The sequence below is a fragment of the Haliaeetus leucocephalus genome, unplaced genomic scaffold, assembly GCF_000737465.1.
Source record: "Haliaeetus leucocephalus isolate CR32 unplaced genomic scaffold, Haliaeetus_leucocephalus-4.0 Scaffold1, whole genome shotgun sequence".
Lineage (NCBI taxonomy): Eukaryota > Metazoa > Chordata > Aves > Accipitriformes > Accipitridae > Haliaeetus > Haliaeetus leucocephalus.
This window is the reverse complement of record NW_010972437.1, coordinates 12,662,866-12,675,988: the sequence shown is the minus strand read 5'-3', so window position 1 is coordinate 12,675,988 and position 13,123 is coordinate 12,662,866. Positions and strand designations below refer to the sequence as shown.

Here is a 13,123-nt window from a genome sequence, read left to right as displayed (position 1 = left end):
AGCACAGACAGTAGATCTTAAAGTACCGCCTGCAACTATTTTCTGGAGTATTTGCTACGTTTACACATGGCCATACCTGCACTTTGATTTCCTGACTTATAACAGCCTTTTGCCATAAAAAGGAAAGTGAAGCAGTTGACCCATCACTGTCCCACTATTACCAGTACCTTAAGATGAGAGTTATCTCAGGTTCAGTAGGAAGCTGGTGTATAGCAGTATCACTTGGATACTGGTAGGGGACATCCTGCCTTAGAGTTTTATCCAGCTAGATTTCTTAGGCATGTAGGAGAACTAGCTCTTTAGAGAAAGCAACTGATCTATTCTGCTCTTTGCACACATGGGAGAGATTCAGAGCTGTGTTCCTTCCTGCCATCTCTTAGACGCTGCGTTGAACATGGCAGAGCAGAGGCAGTGGGAGTGTATGCATACCCTTGAATTTGGACACTTCTATTGAGCCCTCTGGACCTAATGCTGGAGGAATGCTGTTAGCACTCTTCCCACTAACACACACGCTGTCTTCCTTTGTAACCTGGCACTTGACAGTTTCAGTGATCAGTCTGGGTGAATAAGCATGAGGACTATAGGGTTAAGAGTGACACAGTGCACCTTTGTATTAATTAGGCTGTCTGCTCCTCCTATCTTTGGCATTGCATTTGAAGGGGTATAGTAATAATAGTAATCCTCAACACATTTCTGTCTGCCTTTGAAAACCTTTATCTAGGACTTCTTATTTGAAAATTATTCTTGTGCACATTTTCTCTTCTCTACATGCTAAGTATTCTGTGTTTCAAATAAAAGCTCATGCTTGCTAATGGTGGCCATTTTCCAGGTTTTAAAATACACCGACAGTCTTTCTGTTGTTTACATCACACTGTCCAAGTGCCTAGTGACATGGAGACAAAAGCAGCTCCAAATCTCTCCCTTCCCTGCACATCTTATAATGTGAATGTGTAGTTCAAGGCAGCTTTTCAGTAAAATGGAGCATGATCACCTTTGTATTTTTTTTTTTAAATGAGCCATTTCAGGCAGTGAGATAGATTGTTTGCATTTGTCATCCAGACATTAGCAAAACCATATAATTAAAATATATGTACTTCCCTCTCCTTTCCCTCCCCCCCTGCTCAAGCAGGCCTTGAAATTTAGGAAGCATTTGGCTTACATGTTTCTACAGAACAGCACATATTGAAATTTGTTTTCCTTTCATCTCTTTCCCAATAAAAGCAGCCGCTCGGCTTATCCCTTTAGCTTCCTCAGAACTTCCTTTCAGAATTCCCGATCTATTACAGCACATTCACATACCAGAAACAAGATGCCTTTTCATGCTGTCAACCTTTTTCATCTGAAATGTAAATTAATTCTTGCTGGTACGCTTTGACAGAGATCAAAGTAGGGGTATTAACCTTATTGGGCCTTCTCTTCATCAGAATCAGTTCCAAAGACTGTGAGGGTAGTGTTAGGAGGCCAGTCTTCACTGTTATCTATGGCCCTCCTCCAGGCAGTCCTCTGTCTACAAGTCAGCATTTCAAAGGCGCTGATTTCTTTTGTAAATGACCTTATCATTACTTTAAACTGTGTGAAAAATGATTTGCCTGAATAATTCTTGCAGGATTATCCTGCTCATTTTAATTGTGGGGGGACTTCATTCAGATTCCAGGATATTGTTTAAGTGGTTTTGACAGCAAGTGATCATAGCCTGATACAAAGGAGGAACACAGCTCCTGATTGGAAACCTCTTGACTTGTTCAGATTGTTCATTTCTTGCAAGTCAGTCTTTGAGGTAGGCTGCATTTGCATTTTAAAAATAAACAGATGCCTTTCAAATACATGAGCTGGTGGTCTGGAGATCTCTGTGGGCCCAGCAGTTCACTATCCATTGAAGAAACGTTGGAAGAAAAAACAAACTTAGAAAAAAAACAACCCTCACAATATACATGAGGATACAATTCCTGCATGTATTATATTACCCGAAAAAAAGACATTATTTCAGATGGGGGAAAATACCCTTGCTAGGAAACAAAATATTTGTGAATTTAAATTAGGTGGGGAAGAAAAAGCTACCCTACTTCAGCATATCTACATCACAGGTTCTCAGAATACACAGAACTTATTAGACTCATGGCTAAAATGGTACACAAGGTACACAAGGTCTTTCCTACTTCTTCCAGTCACACTTTCCCAAACTGTGAAGTTTCGAAAATGCTAATTTTTAGCTTAGAGGCAGATTGTAAAGAATGATTTTCTGTAAAGTGTTTGAGTTAACAATACTTTGCACTTCTGAGTATTTCTTTGTAATTGGGATTTGTATTGTTTTGATTTATATCTACATAAAAGGAAAAATATTTTGTTAAAATAAAGAATTTTTTTAAATTATGTTGTCAGATTCACAGTTGGTTTAAATCGGTGTACATCCACTGAATCATCTGACTGAAATGTTGCTGCACTGATTCACCTCACATGCAAGTCTCATTTAATGTTTCTTTGTATTAGAATAATGGACTAATTAGAATTTAAAACAATAGATAATACAATTGAAAAAGTATGTTTTTTAGTTATGATAGCATGTATTTCCATGCAGTGGGACTGTTGTCCTGAAAGACTTAAGGGAAGATTTTAATCTGGTTATTTCATTTGTGAACTAACGTTGCCAATGCCAAATGAGTGGTGCATGCGATTCACTTAGATCCAAGGTGACATCACTGAATTCATTTTAATTAGGCCCACTTTAGCCATCTGGGATATACTGTGCAGCTCTGGTCAGGACTGAGTTTAACTATGCTTCCAGAGGTGAAAGGCAAATGACTAATCTATTGAGCCACCATCTCCTCCTCCAACACGTGCTCACACAGTCACCATATGTCACATTGTATTGGAAAATTCTTTACCAAGAAACCAAGATTTGGGCTCTTTTTTTTTTTTTTTTTAATAAAAAGTGATGGATGTTCAGAAGGAAACCAGATGAAGCATCACTTTGTAAAATGCTTTCTTTCTGTAACTTTTGCCCATGCAGTGTTGCTCACTATTTACATATCTCTAACATGTGCTTCTGGCAAAATTTACTCCATTATAATAAAAAAAAAGAGGGCCTGAGAACAGCTGTAATTTACTATTTTACATTTATAATAAATGTAAGCTTTTAATAAAAGTGTTACCTTTGGGATTTTCAACAGCAAAGATTTAATGTTGGCTTCAATAGAAGACAAGGAAGTATTTCTTGAAAACCCTATGTTCACCTATTTATATCACTGTGTACATGTGTGTGTCCATGTATTCGGCTAATACTGTTGTATAGATCTAAGAATTACATGAGTAAAATGTTCCAAAAACTTCTAAGCATGTTATAAATCTATCTAAAAATATATTTTTTTTAAATTTTCCTGAAAATAACAACCACTAAGTAGCAGATGCAGTTTTACTTTTTTATATCACTAATTTTCTTCCTTTTAACTACGTTGTCAGTGTGAGAACCATTGAAGAGATGTACGTGTTTCTCTTAATGGCAGCTGAACTTACTCATTGTATTACCTTGATTTCACATTCAGGGTAAACCAGACTGGTTTGTACAGGCTGCACAGCTTTGATTAACTTTACTCTTCCATCTCTTTGTGTTCTGTACTAGCTTAGGGCATCCAGTAATTCTTCACTTTTAGTATCTATCTCTCGTTACCATTAAAAGACTCCTGCCCTTGCAGGGAACATGTTAAGAAGAGTGAAAAGGCCTTATGATTTTGAAGTATGATGTCCTACATTCTATCCCCATCTCTGAGCTAAGCTCTGTCAATGTGAGTACATCTGCATTTCCTTTTGTTTTCTCTCGTGTTTTTGAGGAGATGAAAAGGAGACCATTCTTACTGGATTTCATGCCCTTGCTAAAATCGGGAAGGGACAACAATCTAAGTTGTCCAACAATACGTTGGAAAAATCTATTCCATTCCCTTGCTGATATTGACAAAGAGTTTCGCAGTCATCTTCACTTTCTTTTCTTTGACCAAATCTCAAGATCAGAGGCTGTAATGCATGGTAATTAAAGACCCTATGTCCAAGTGGTGATGTGCATCAGTGACACCAGTCTTGATGGCAGCCTTGGTGAGTCTTCTTAATAGTCACTGCTTGTTACTGATAGTTACTGCTTGTACGTGAGAACTCGTGACTTGCTTTCTCGTAATCCTTCTGCCAGAGAACTTAAGAGGGGTTTTTTTCTGCCATTAAACAGGCATCCCCCAATACCTATCCAGAGAGAGAGGTGAAAGAGGGGAGGTATTCATGGGACCCAGCAAAGGATGTGACTCTCTATCCCTTTTACTGTTCATTAGAATTAATTTGGCATGGAGTGAAGAATCAGATTCATGGGCTCCAAATCCTCTCAGATGTTGTTAGTTAAGCTGCTGAATGCTCTTTTAACTAGGCAAATTAGGAAAGTGATATGCTGTTCATAGCAAATCAACTTCTGATTACAAACTACCATGATATCTTCTCTTCAGCAAGCATGAGCTTTAATTTCCAAGTTGCTGTTATGTGCTGTTTTAGGTGATATTATAGATTAAAAATGTGTCTGTGTAGAAGATGTCTGCTTAACATGATTTTTTATGACTGAGAATGAATCCTTCTGCTGTTTAAAATACGACTTCATCTCCTTTCTTCATACTTCTTGTATATAGACCTGTGATTGTTTAGTTTTGACCTTTCTACACTGTGCTTCACAATTTGTTCTGTAACTATATATTCCCTATGGGAATCAGAGGGAAAATGCCTGGACTTCGCTTATCTGGAATTGTGCAACATTGTGTGTAATGTATATGCCTTGGTACTTAGACCTTAAACCAAAGGTTTTTAACTGCAAGACACCAAATTTCAGACTCCCTGAGGTAAATATATTCTTGGTTTGCTAGGTGCTGGAGCTGACAGAAAATGCACTTTGTGTGAGAATTGATCAGTACAAGAAGTAAAAATTCATGTCCTAAATTGTGGCACATAAAACATTTAACACTGAGTTACTAATAGTGCTAAAATTAAGTTCAGTTCCTACGTTGCTTTTCAGATCCTGTCATCTTTGGCTATGTAAAGATCAGGGTTAAAGATACTGTTGCTGGAAAGTTTGGAATATAGACTGGATAAGGTGAAAATGAGGTGACAGCTGGTAATCATTCTTCTTCAATGATGCAGTGATTGTTCATGGAGCAGTAGCAACATGAGTCTGCTAATTTCACACTCTTTGAGCCAAGTGCTTAGTGTCAAAACCAGCACCAGTCAGTAATGCAAATTGCTGTGATGGAGCAGCTTCCCAGCCTCTCAGACTCCCCCGGTAGAATTCTCTGCATATGCATTTCTTTTGAAACATTATAGATCCAGTTAATAAATGTTGAAAAGATGCAGTCCTACTAACACTCGATGAAGCTTTTGAGAGAGAGAGAAGTTTGTTTATCCTGCTGCTTCCGTTATCCCATGAGTCAAAGGGAAAGTAGGAAAAATACAGCCATTTACCTGTCAGATTCAAGATATTCTAGAAGAATGTTAGAAACCAGCTTGCAGAAGGGTTAAGTTGAAGAGGAGCTGATTTTGAAAATATGTATGAAAACAAAAGACAGGTTAAAAACTATGTTTGTTAAATCAGATATAGCAGGTTTTATGTAGTGAATGAGGAAAAGACCAAAATGGTTATACTGACATTAATAAGAGTCTCTGGGGAAAAGAATTTTAAAAAATAAAATCACAGTAGCTATCAGGGTTGATTTTATAGACACACACACATGCAAACAACTAATAAAAGTTGAGAAATTACTAAGGATAAAACTGAAGTTTATCTTATTAGTTTGGTTGTTTCAGTGCTTCTTTATTTTTATAGTAGCCCATCAACTGACTGATACTCAGCATGTTTCAGCTGCAGAGAGGTGGCTGCTGGCCAGCTGTCTCTGCTGCCAATATCAGAGTAGGCTCCTTGTCTGGTCAGTAGGGGATAGTTAAGGATTGGAAGCCTGATCACATGGGGCAAGTGAATGCTTGCCTCATCTCTGCCAGACAGACTGACTTTTCCAGTCTGATTATTAAGGGTGGAAAGTTCCTCAGCCTCACGATACCTGAGCTCTGTATTCGGTACAACACCTCAGCAGGCCCAACTTCTGTCATGCCTTCTGTAAAGTGAATGGTTATTTTTTTTAGTAACCTCTCATTAAAAGGCAATTTTTGCAGCTTCTTACCCTGGAAACCTCAGTAGCACTGAAACACTTAGATTGTTATGGAGCATTGCATACCACAGCTTGGACTGTTCAGATGGTTTTCATTTTCTTATACTGCACAATTAAGTGCAACACCACATACTTTTGTGGAGGTAGGTGGCTGAAAAAAAGACCATTAACACTATACAGGAATTAAAATAGAAAAGAAGGGATTAGTTACAGCCCTTTCCTAAGGGAAAGAGCAGATGCAATCGAGGTAGCTCTATTTTGTTTCCTCGACCATCTTTTCATTATGCAAAAAAAACCCCAACCATGAATGGGGAGCTAAATTTATAAAAGTAGTTAAATGTAAGAAAAGTGAAATCAATTCTCTCATAATTTGGTAATAATTGAGGGACTGTAAATTCCACAGGGTCTTTATTCTCTGTTGTGTAGGTAATGTCTACTTATAGCGTTTTCATAAAATCAGAGGTGTGAGATACAGGGAAAACTTGCTAATCTTCTGATCAACTTCTTTGTTCTCAATTTATTCTATATTTATTCTGCCTCCTGATTTCCCTTTGTGATCTACAATGTTATCTTGACCCTGATTCTACATGAGGTTACCCTAGACCCCATTTCTGTGCCTATCCTGCATCTCACTGTCATATTTAACCCTGGACTCTAGGAATCCCAATGAGGGGTCTCTTCTCCTCCTTTGGGTGATTAGTCCCCAGACTGACTCTGCTTTTACACGTGTTTAGTGTGCTTAGAAGCTTTCCTGGACGGGGAAGGTTTTTTCCTCAAAATCATAATATTTCCTGATCTTAGCTCCAATTTTCTTTTACATATCATCTCACTGTTTAAGTTGCAGTCCTACTAGACTAATAAACAACTCCTTTCCCTCACAACCCTCAGCCTTCTTATTCAGCAACTGCTTGTTGTACCCTTCAGCTATGGCATTGATACTGTACTTCATTTCTTCGTTATTCAGCCCTCCCCTTTTATCAAGGTATTTCTACTTAAATAATGCTTGAAATAAACCCTACAAAAAATAAAATTTTACAATTTTTGGGTTTAAGTGTACATTGCAATACATTTAGTCTTTTGACCTAAGTGCAGTATGTATTGCTATTTGTGGTTTGTGCTGGAGCTTTATTACTAACTGCTCACAGGTGTCCAGAATTCAAGCAAATTCATGTCAGATAAAACTACAGAAGTAATTAAGTAATTTAGGTATCCAAATTCAGAGTCCATGGAAATAAAAGGATGTAGATATCTTCAAAATGTTATTCATTGCTATTTTCTTTGCCATTTCATTTCAGTGCATGTTTGTTACTTCATTTAGTATTTCTAGTGATTGTTTTGTTCTGCGCTTTTTTTTATGAATGGTATAAATTCCAATCTCTGTAGTTTGGGGTTTTTTTCCTCATTATTTGTATGAGAGGTATTTTAAATGTTTTATTATGGTTGCAGTTAATTGAAAAATAGGAAAAGACATTATTAATTTTTCTAGTTTTAATTGAATATATCTGTCCCTGTCTCCTCACCCCCCTACCCCACAATAAAAGCAGGTAAAACTTCTGATTCTGTAAAATTCTGATTAGCTCAAATCATGGGAGCTGTGATTAAAGAAGGTGTTTTGGGAGTGATTTTCTACTATGTATTTTGATACATTCTAAGCTGGATTCCTATTTAAATTAGACATGTTCTCATTTTGAGGCCTCTTTTCCTCACCTGGGCTGTGCCACGTGGTCACTATAACAGTAAGAGTGTAAGGCCCTGTATGATTTCCAGCTGTTAACATTGCAAACATTGGAGCCACCCCTGTGAGGTGCTAAGTGTTCTTTCTGTCCACTGGTTCAGTAAAAGTTGAGGGCATTCACACAGTAAAAGTCTGTATTTCAGGCTCTGCAGAATTTTTCTCTGATTCCTAACTATGTTTTTTAGCTTTCAGGGGATATATTGTTCGTAAAAACTACACAAGATTGAAAAGCAGCACTGGCTGTGTAGCAGATCCTCAGCTTATGAGCAGCTGCTCTACTTCTGATTTTGGCTGTGAAGAGCGCTGGTGAGTTGAATCCTTTGCTGTCTATTATCTAACAGAAGTCATTTTCCACACAATGAGATCTGAAAGGAGCAGGCGTGTCATCATAATTCAGCCAGCTCTTAGGGAATCTGCAGTCTTCTGAGGATGAGCACCTGTAGGTGAGCTAGTCCCCCCACCAGTTCAGTCATCTCAATGTTCTCCCGGTTAGCAGAGTTAGATTTATTGCAGCGCTGGTTGTCCTGGGTTGCTGTCCTGTTTCTGTGCACTTCTCAGAAGTACCCAGGATACCATAGATTGCAGACAGGATTGCAAAAGCTCAGCATTTCAGAATTGACTGTAGTACGTGTTATTAAATTCTCAAGAGTAGAAATTTACCCTTCTGTGTCTGTAAAGCTCCATGCAGACCAGCAATGAGGAAGGGAAAAGAGCTGTAAAAAGCAGATGGACAAGTCACCGACAGAAAGCCTAGGAATACTGTCAACCATAATAGTGATGCCCTCCTCTTTGTACAGGAAGGGTATTTTAACCTTCCTTACCAATGGAGTCACTCCAGACAAATGTCTCCGACACTTCCTTGGGTATGAGAGGCAAGAGGGATCTGTTACATCTTTAGCTGTTGCCAAAATCTGTCTCTCCCACAGTGTTCTAGGAGAGGTGGCTGCATTTGCTGGATTAATCCCTTTGGTTAGCAAGTTTCAGTGACTTAAGAGTTATGAGATCTCTCCTGCTGTGGCGTGGGCACAAGGACATCTTAGTGCTTCTTCCAGTTCTTATTTCTGTTATTTTATATGCTTCCTATATAGCATATAAATACTGGTTCTTTTACAGCTCTTAAGAGTTCTCTGAGGAAATAAATGACTGTAACTAGATTCTGTTATTCCATTAAGAAGGTTTTGGGGCTGTTTTTTTTAAATAACCATTAACTTCTCCAAAATGGTATTTCTTTCTCTGTGTATGCTCACAACATTGAGTTATGTTAACTTCCATGCTAAGTTTGGTTGATTTAGACTGAATAATGTCTGCTACATGCTCTGGTGCATTATTATAGGATTTTGTTCAGGTGTAACCACCTGCATTCTTGTAGGTTAGTAGTGCTGCAGGATCTCTCCCTTGCAGTATTCTGTTTTCAGCAAGGAAAAGGTTCAGGCCATTGGACAAGGACTAAATAAATAAATAAATGTTTTTGGTAATGATTTTCAGGGAAAAGAATGAGCCCACTGCAATTTACCATCATAGCTGTGTCTTTGGGTTGCCTCACTGCTCATTGGAGCAATGAGTTCCTAAATTTATAATTCCCTTCACATGCATGCAGCTCCTTCTGTCTATTGAATACTTACAGGGTATGTGTCTTGGGATCTCTTTAGAACTATTGATGATCGCATGGTCATTTGTTCTCCAGTCTGCACTGATGGTTAAAAGCAAGACCTAATAAGCTGTCTACTATCAGTTTTCTTTGGCATCCCAAACTGTAATTATTTACAATGTAAATAGACTTTTTTTTTTTCTTTTTAGCAATCTAGAGCTTTCACCTGGACTTGTTTGGAGGCACACAGCCTCTTTAAACTTTTTCCTTCATCTGTTTTATGTATAGTTAGCCAGGAATGGTTTTCTTCCCTTTTTGTGTTAGACTGTTTCTGGAATTCCTTGTTGCTCTCCAGACAAATGTATTTTTCTGGATTAGGTACATCTTGCTTAATTATACATTGCATGAGGCTCACAATATTTTACAGTTCAGTAACTGTTGAGGTGAATTTGGGCTCTATGAAGCACAAATACACAGACCTTTAAAGATATTCAGCCACTGAACTTACATTGAAATCAATGTCTAAATGCCTTTAGATATCTGGCCTGAAGGTGCCCATGTAAAATACATTGGCCATTCAGGTCTTGCACCCAGTCCTGATTGCTATGCACAATCAGACAGATAAGTAAATTCATACCTTCTTTTGCCTGGAGTTGCTGAACTGCCATTATTGCTGGCAGTTCTCAAGTTTAACCCCAACAATTATTGCAGATTATTTGCCTAATCCTATAAATTTCTCAGCAATGGCCTCAGGTTCCAGTGATTTCAGTCGTGAAAATGTTCAGCATTTCACAGGTGATGCTGAGAATCTTAGGACTAAATCCAGTAACTTACTTCCCATAAATCAAGTCCCACTTCTACATGTAGCTGTTACTGGGCTGTTGTGTTTTAAGCATATGGCTGTTTGGTCGTACAGGAAACTTGTAGGAAACAGGAAGGCTGCTGAATAATAGTACAGATGTTTTAACACAGTAGCTGGTAATCTGTCCTTAGAGAAGGCAGCCTCACTGTGGCTTCACATACTGTGGAACTGAAGTATAGAATAGTAAAATATTCTTTTTTCTTCATTTCCTTTCATTTCTTTTATTTTTGTTTCTTTTTTTTTTTTTTCCTAACTGGTAGTTATGGAAAATGAAAAATGAGTTTAAAGGTACTCAGGATCAGAAAGCAAAATCATATACAGTTCTGTTCTGTTGTATGCACAGGAATATAACTATACATTTAAATGTATGACAACCTGCTGCTTTTTCAAAGATCTGTTAAAAAAAGAAGTTACAGTATTATAAAAAGCACTCAGTTTTACTAAGTAATGAATTTCAAAGTGTTCAGAAGGAATGGGCACTTTAAAAAAAATTGAATTCCTTCAAGGAAATTGAATCTCTACACCTAGTTCACACTCTTCATTCAGCAAATGCAGGACATAAGCAAACTCAAGCTAATAAATGACATAGGATGCTAATTAAATGTACACCTTAGTTCATTTAACATTGCATGTTAAATGTTTCCTGCATTTGAAAGCCAGTATTAACTGTGTTCAAATGCAGAAATCTTTCCTGTATGAAGCTGGTGTCACACGTACCTAAAGACACATTGAGAATTGGCAAGTAACTCTCATATGAATAGAAATAGGTGGAAGAAAATAATGTAAATTTTAGCAGGGATGTGGTTTTGTCGCACTGAAAAAATGTTTTTTCCATTCAGTTCCACAGAGCTGTGGACTTCCCTGTGAGTCCTTCTACCAAAAAAGGGTCATGGGATTAATTGTACACCCGGGAGACTGATACTAAGTCTGAATTCCCCTCCCAAAACCCAGTCTGTGTATGCGAGACTTGCCAAACCTTTTCTAGACATCATCAGCCACTGAGAGGAGGCCTGTGGCCATGCAGGCCTGCGTGGCATGAAGAAACTGAATCACAATCAAACCCTTTCCCAAAGTAGCTCATTCAAAACTTAAAAAGGACAGAGTTATTCTAAAAAGCCAGACATGGTCAAGACTAAATTCAAATGAGGAAAGTGAAAACCTTTCAGAGCCCTTTTTACAACCTTGCTGAATAGCAGATTTACCCTTCTGCAGAGAGCCGAATAGGCAGCAGAGAAGGGAGGAGTGCAACATGGTCTCCCCTCGCACAAGGCCAGTGCGGATATCAGCCTTGCCTCATGTCTGCCTCCACTTTAGAATTGGTCATTGCATGAAATCAAAGGTGCTGAATTTTGCAATGGCATAGCTACAATTTCAAGTTAGTATTGGGGATCTCTTGAGCTAATTAGGAATCATCTGTGGAGAAGGGAGAAGTAATTTTCTAAAACATCCTGTGATTTTTAACTTGTTAGACTGACATCTCTAGTGAATATATTTTTCATAAAAGTTCTTGTTCTTAGCAGGATAAGCTACAGTTCAGTGACTAAGGACCTTAATCTATGCTACGTTGTTCATGTTCAGACAGAGCTGTCATCCTCAAGTATCTTTAAATCCCTTTAGAATCTCATCAAAGCATCTGTAACCTGCATGTTCCACCATCTTCTTATCCATTCCCACCTAAATGAAAATTGTGTTAAATAATACTGATCTGATACTTACCCTGGAAGATACTTCCTCTATTGTTCTTTTTTTCCTCTAGCTCACTGAACTATAGCTCACTGACTGCTAAATATCATAATATAAGTTAGCTATATGTACATGATCAGTGGCCTTATACCATGTAGTAGCAGAAAGCATTGTTTCCACATAGTGACTTTGTTACACTTAGTTATATCTGTAACTATAACTCCATGTCAGTGAGTATCCCTTGCTCCTTTGTTTTCTTACGGAGCTCTGTGTGTTAAGGATGCATGTTAGAAGATACCTGACATCAACAGCAGTTTACACTCTTGAGTTGAATTCATTGCGATTTTTCTCCTTACATCTTTCCCCTTTTAGCTAGTTGGTATCATGTTCACGCTTTGGTCAGCATAGATTCTCAGAAAGTATTCATTTTAGTAAAACTCTTGACATTCACAGGAGACGTAGGTAATCAAGATTGGATCATAAAGCCTGAACAAAAGTACACAGGCATACCAGTTTAAGTGTTTGGAAAGTTGTAGAAAAAGAATAATTACCAGTATTTCTCTGTTCTACCAAAAGTATGCATCTGAAAGTCAAGTTCCAGAAATGGGTCTATTTCTACTCATTAATGGCTTGACTGATGAAGCAGAATCTGATTACTAAATTTGTATCAGTACTGAGTGAGTGATGGTTACAGGGGTTTAAGAGGGCAGAATTAGAGTTAGGAACAGAGGTACATGGACTGTAATGAACCACAAAATGAATGTCAGTCAGTAATGGCACCCTGCTCCAAAGTTTACATTGGATAGTAGCAATGAGGATACATGCTACCTCACACGTGCATCGTAATATTTTCTCATCACTCTCAAGACCTCAGTTATGTAGTATATTAGACACTGCACTTCAAGAAAATGAGCAAGTCCCTCAGCAACAAAAATGATCACATGCCTATAAGCCATGATAAGAGGACATCTCTAAAAGAGATGGAAAACTGAGAGTACATGTGATATTGTTTCTCCAGTCACAAAAGGCTGATGTGAAGAGGAAAGGAACAAACTGTTCACCATTGGGAATCAGGC

The 13,123-nt window shown here is 38.0% G+C and overlaps 1 protein-coding gene across 1 annotated transcript in view; it reads left to right on the top strand.

Moving 5' to 3' along the window:
* Positions 1-4,046: 4,046 nt before the first annotated feature.
* LOC104832972 (myosin-IIIb-like) overlaps positions 4,047-13,123 on the top strand; it is a 58,646-nt gene continuing 49,569 nt past the window's right edge. Inside the window, exons 1-2 of the mRNA XM_010569408.1 lie at positions 4,047-4,083; positions 8,100-8,220. Coding sequence (XP_010567710.1) covers positions 4,047-4,083; positions 8,100-8,220 — 158 coding nt within the window. The remainder of the gene's footprint in view (positions 4,084-8,099; positions 8,221-13,123) is intronic.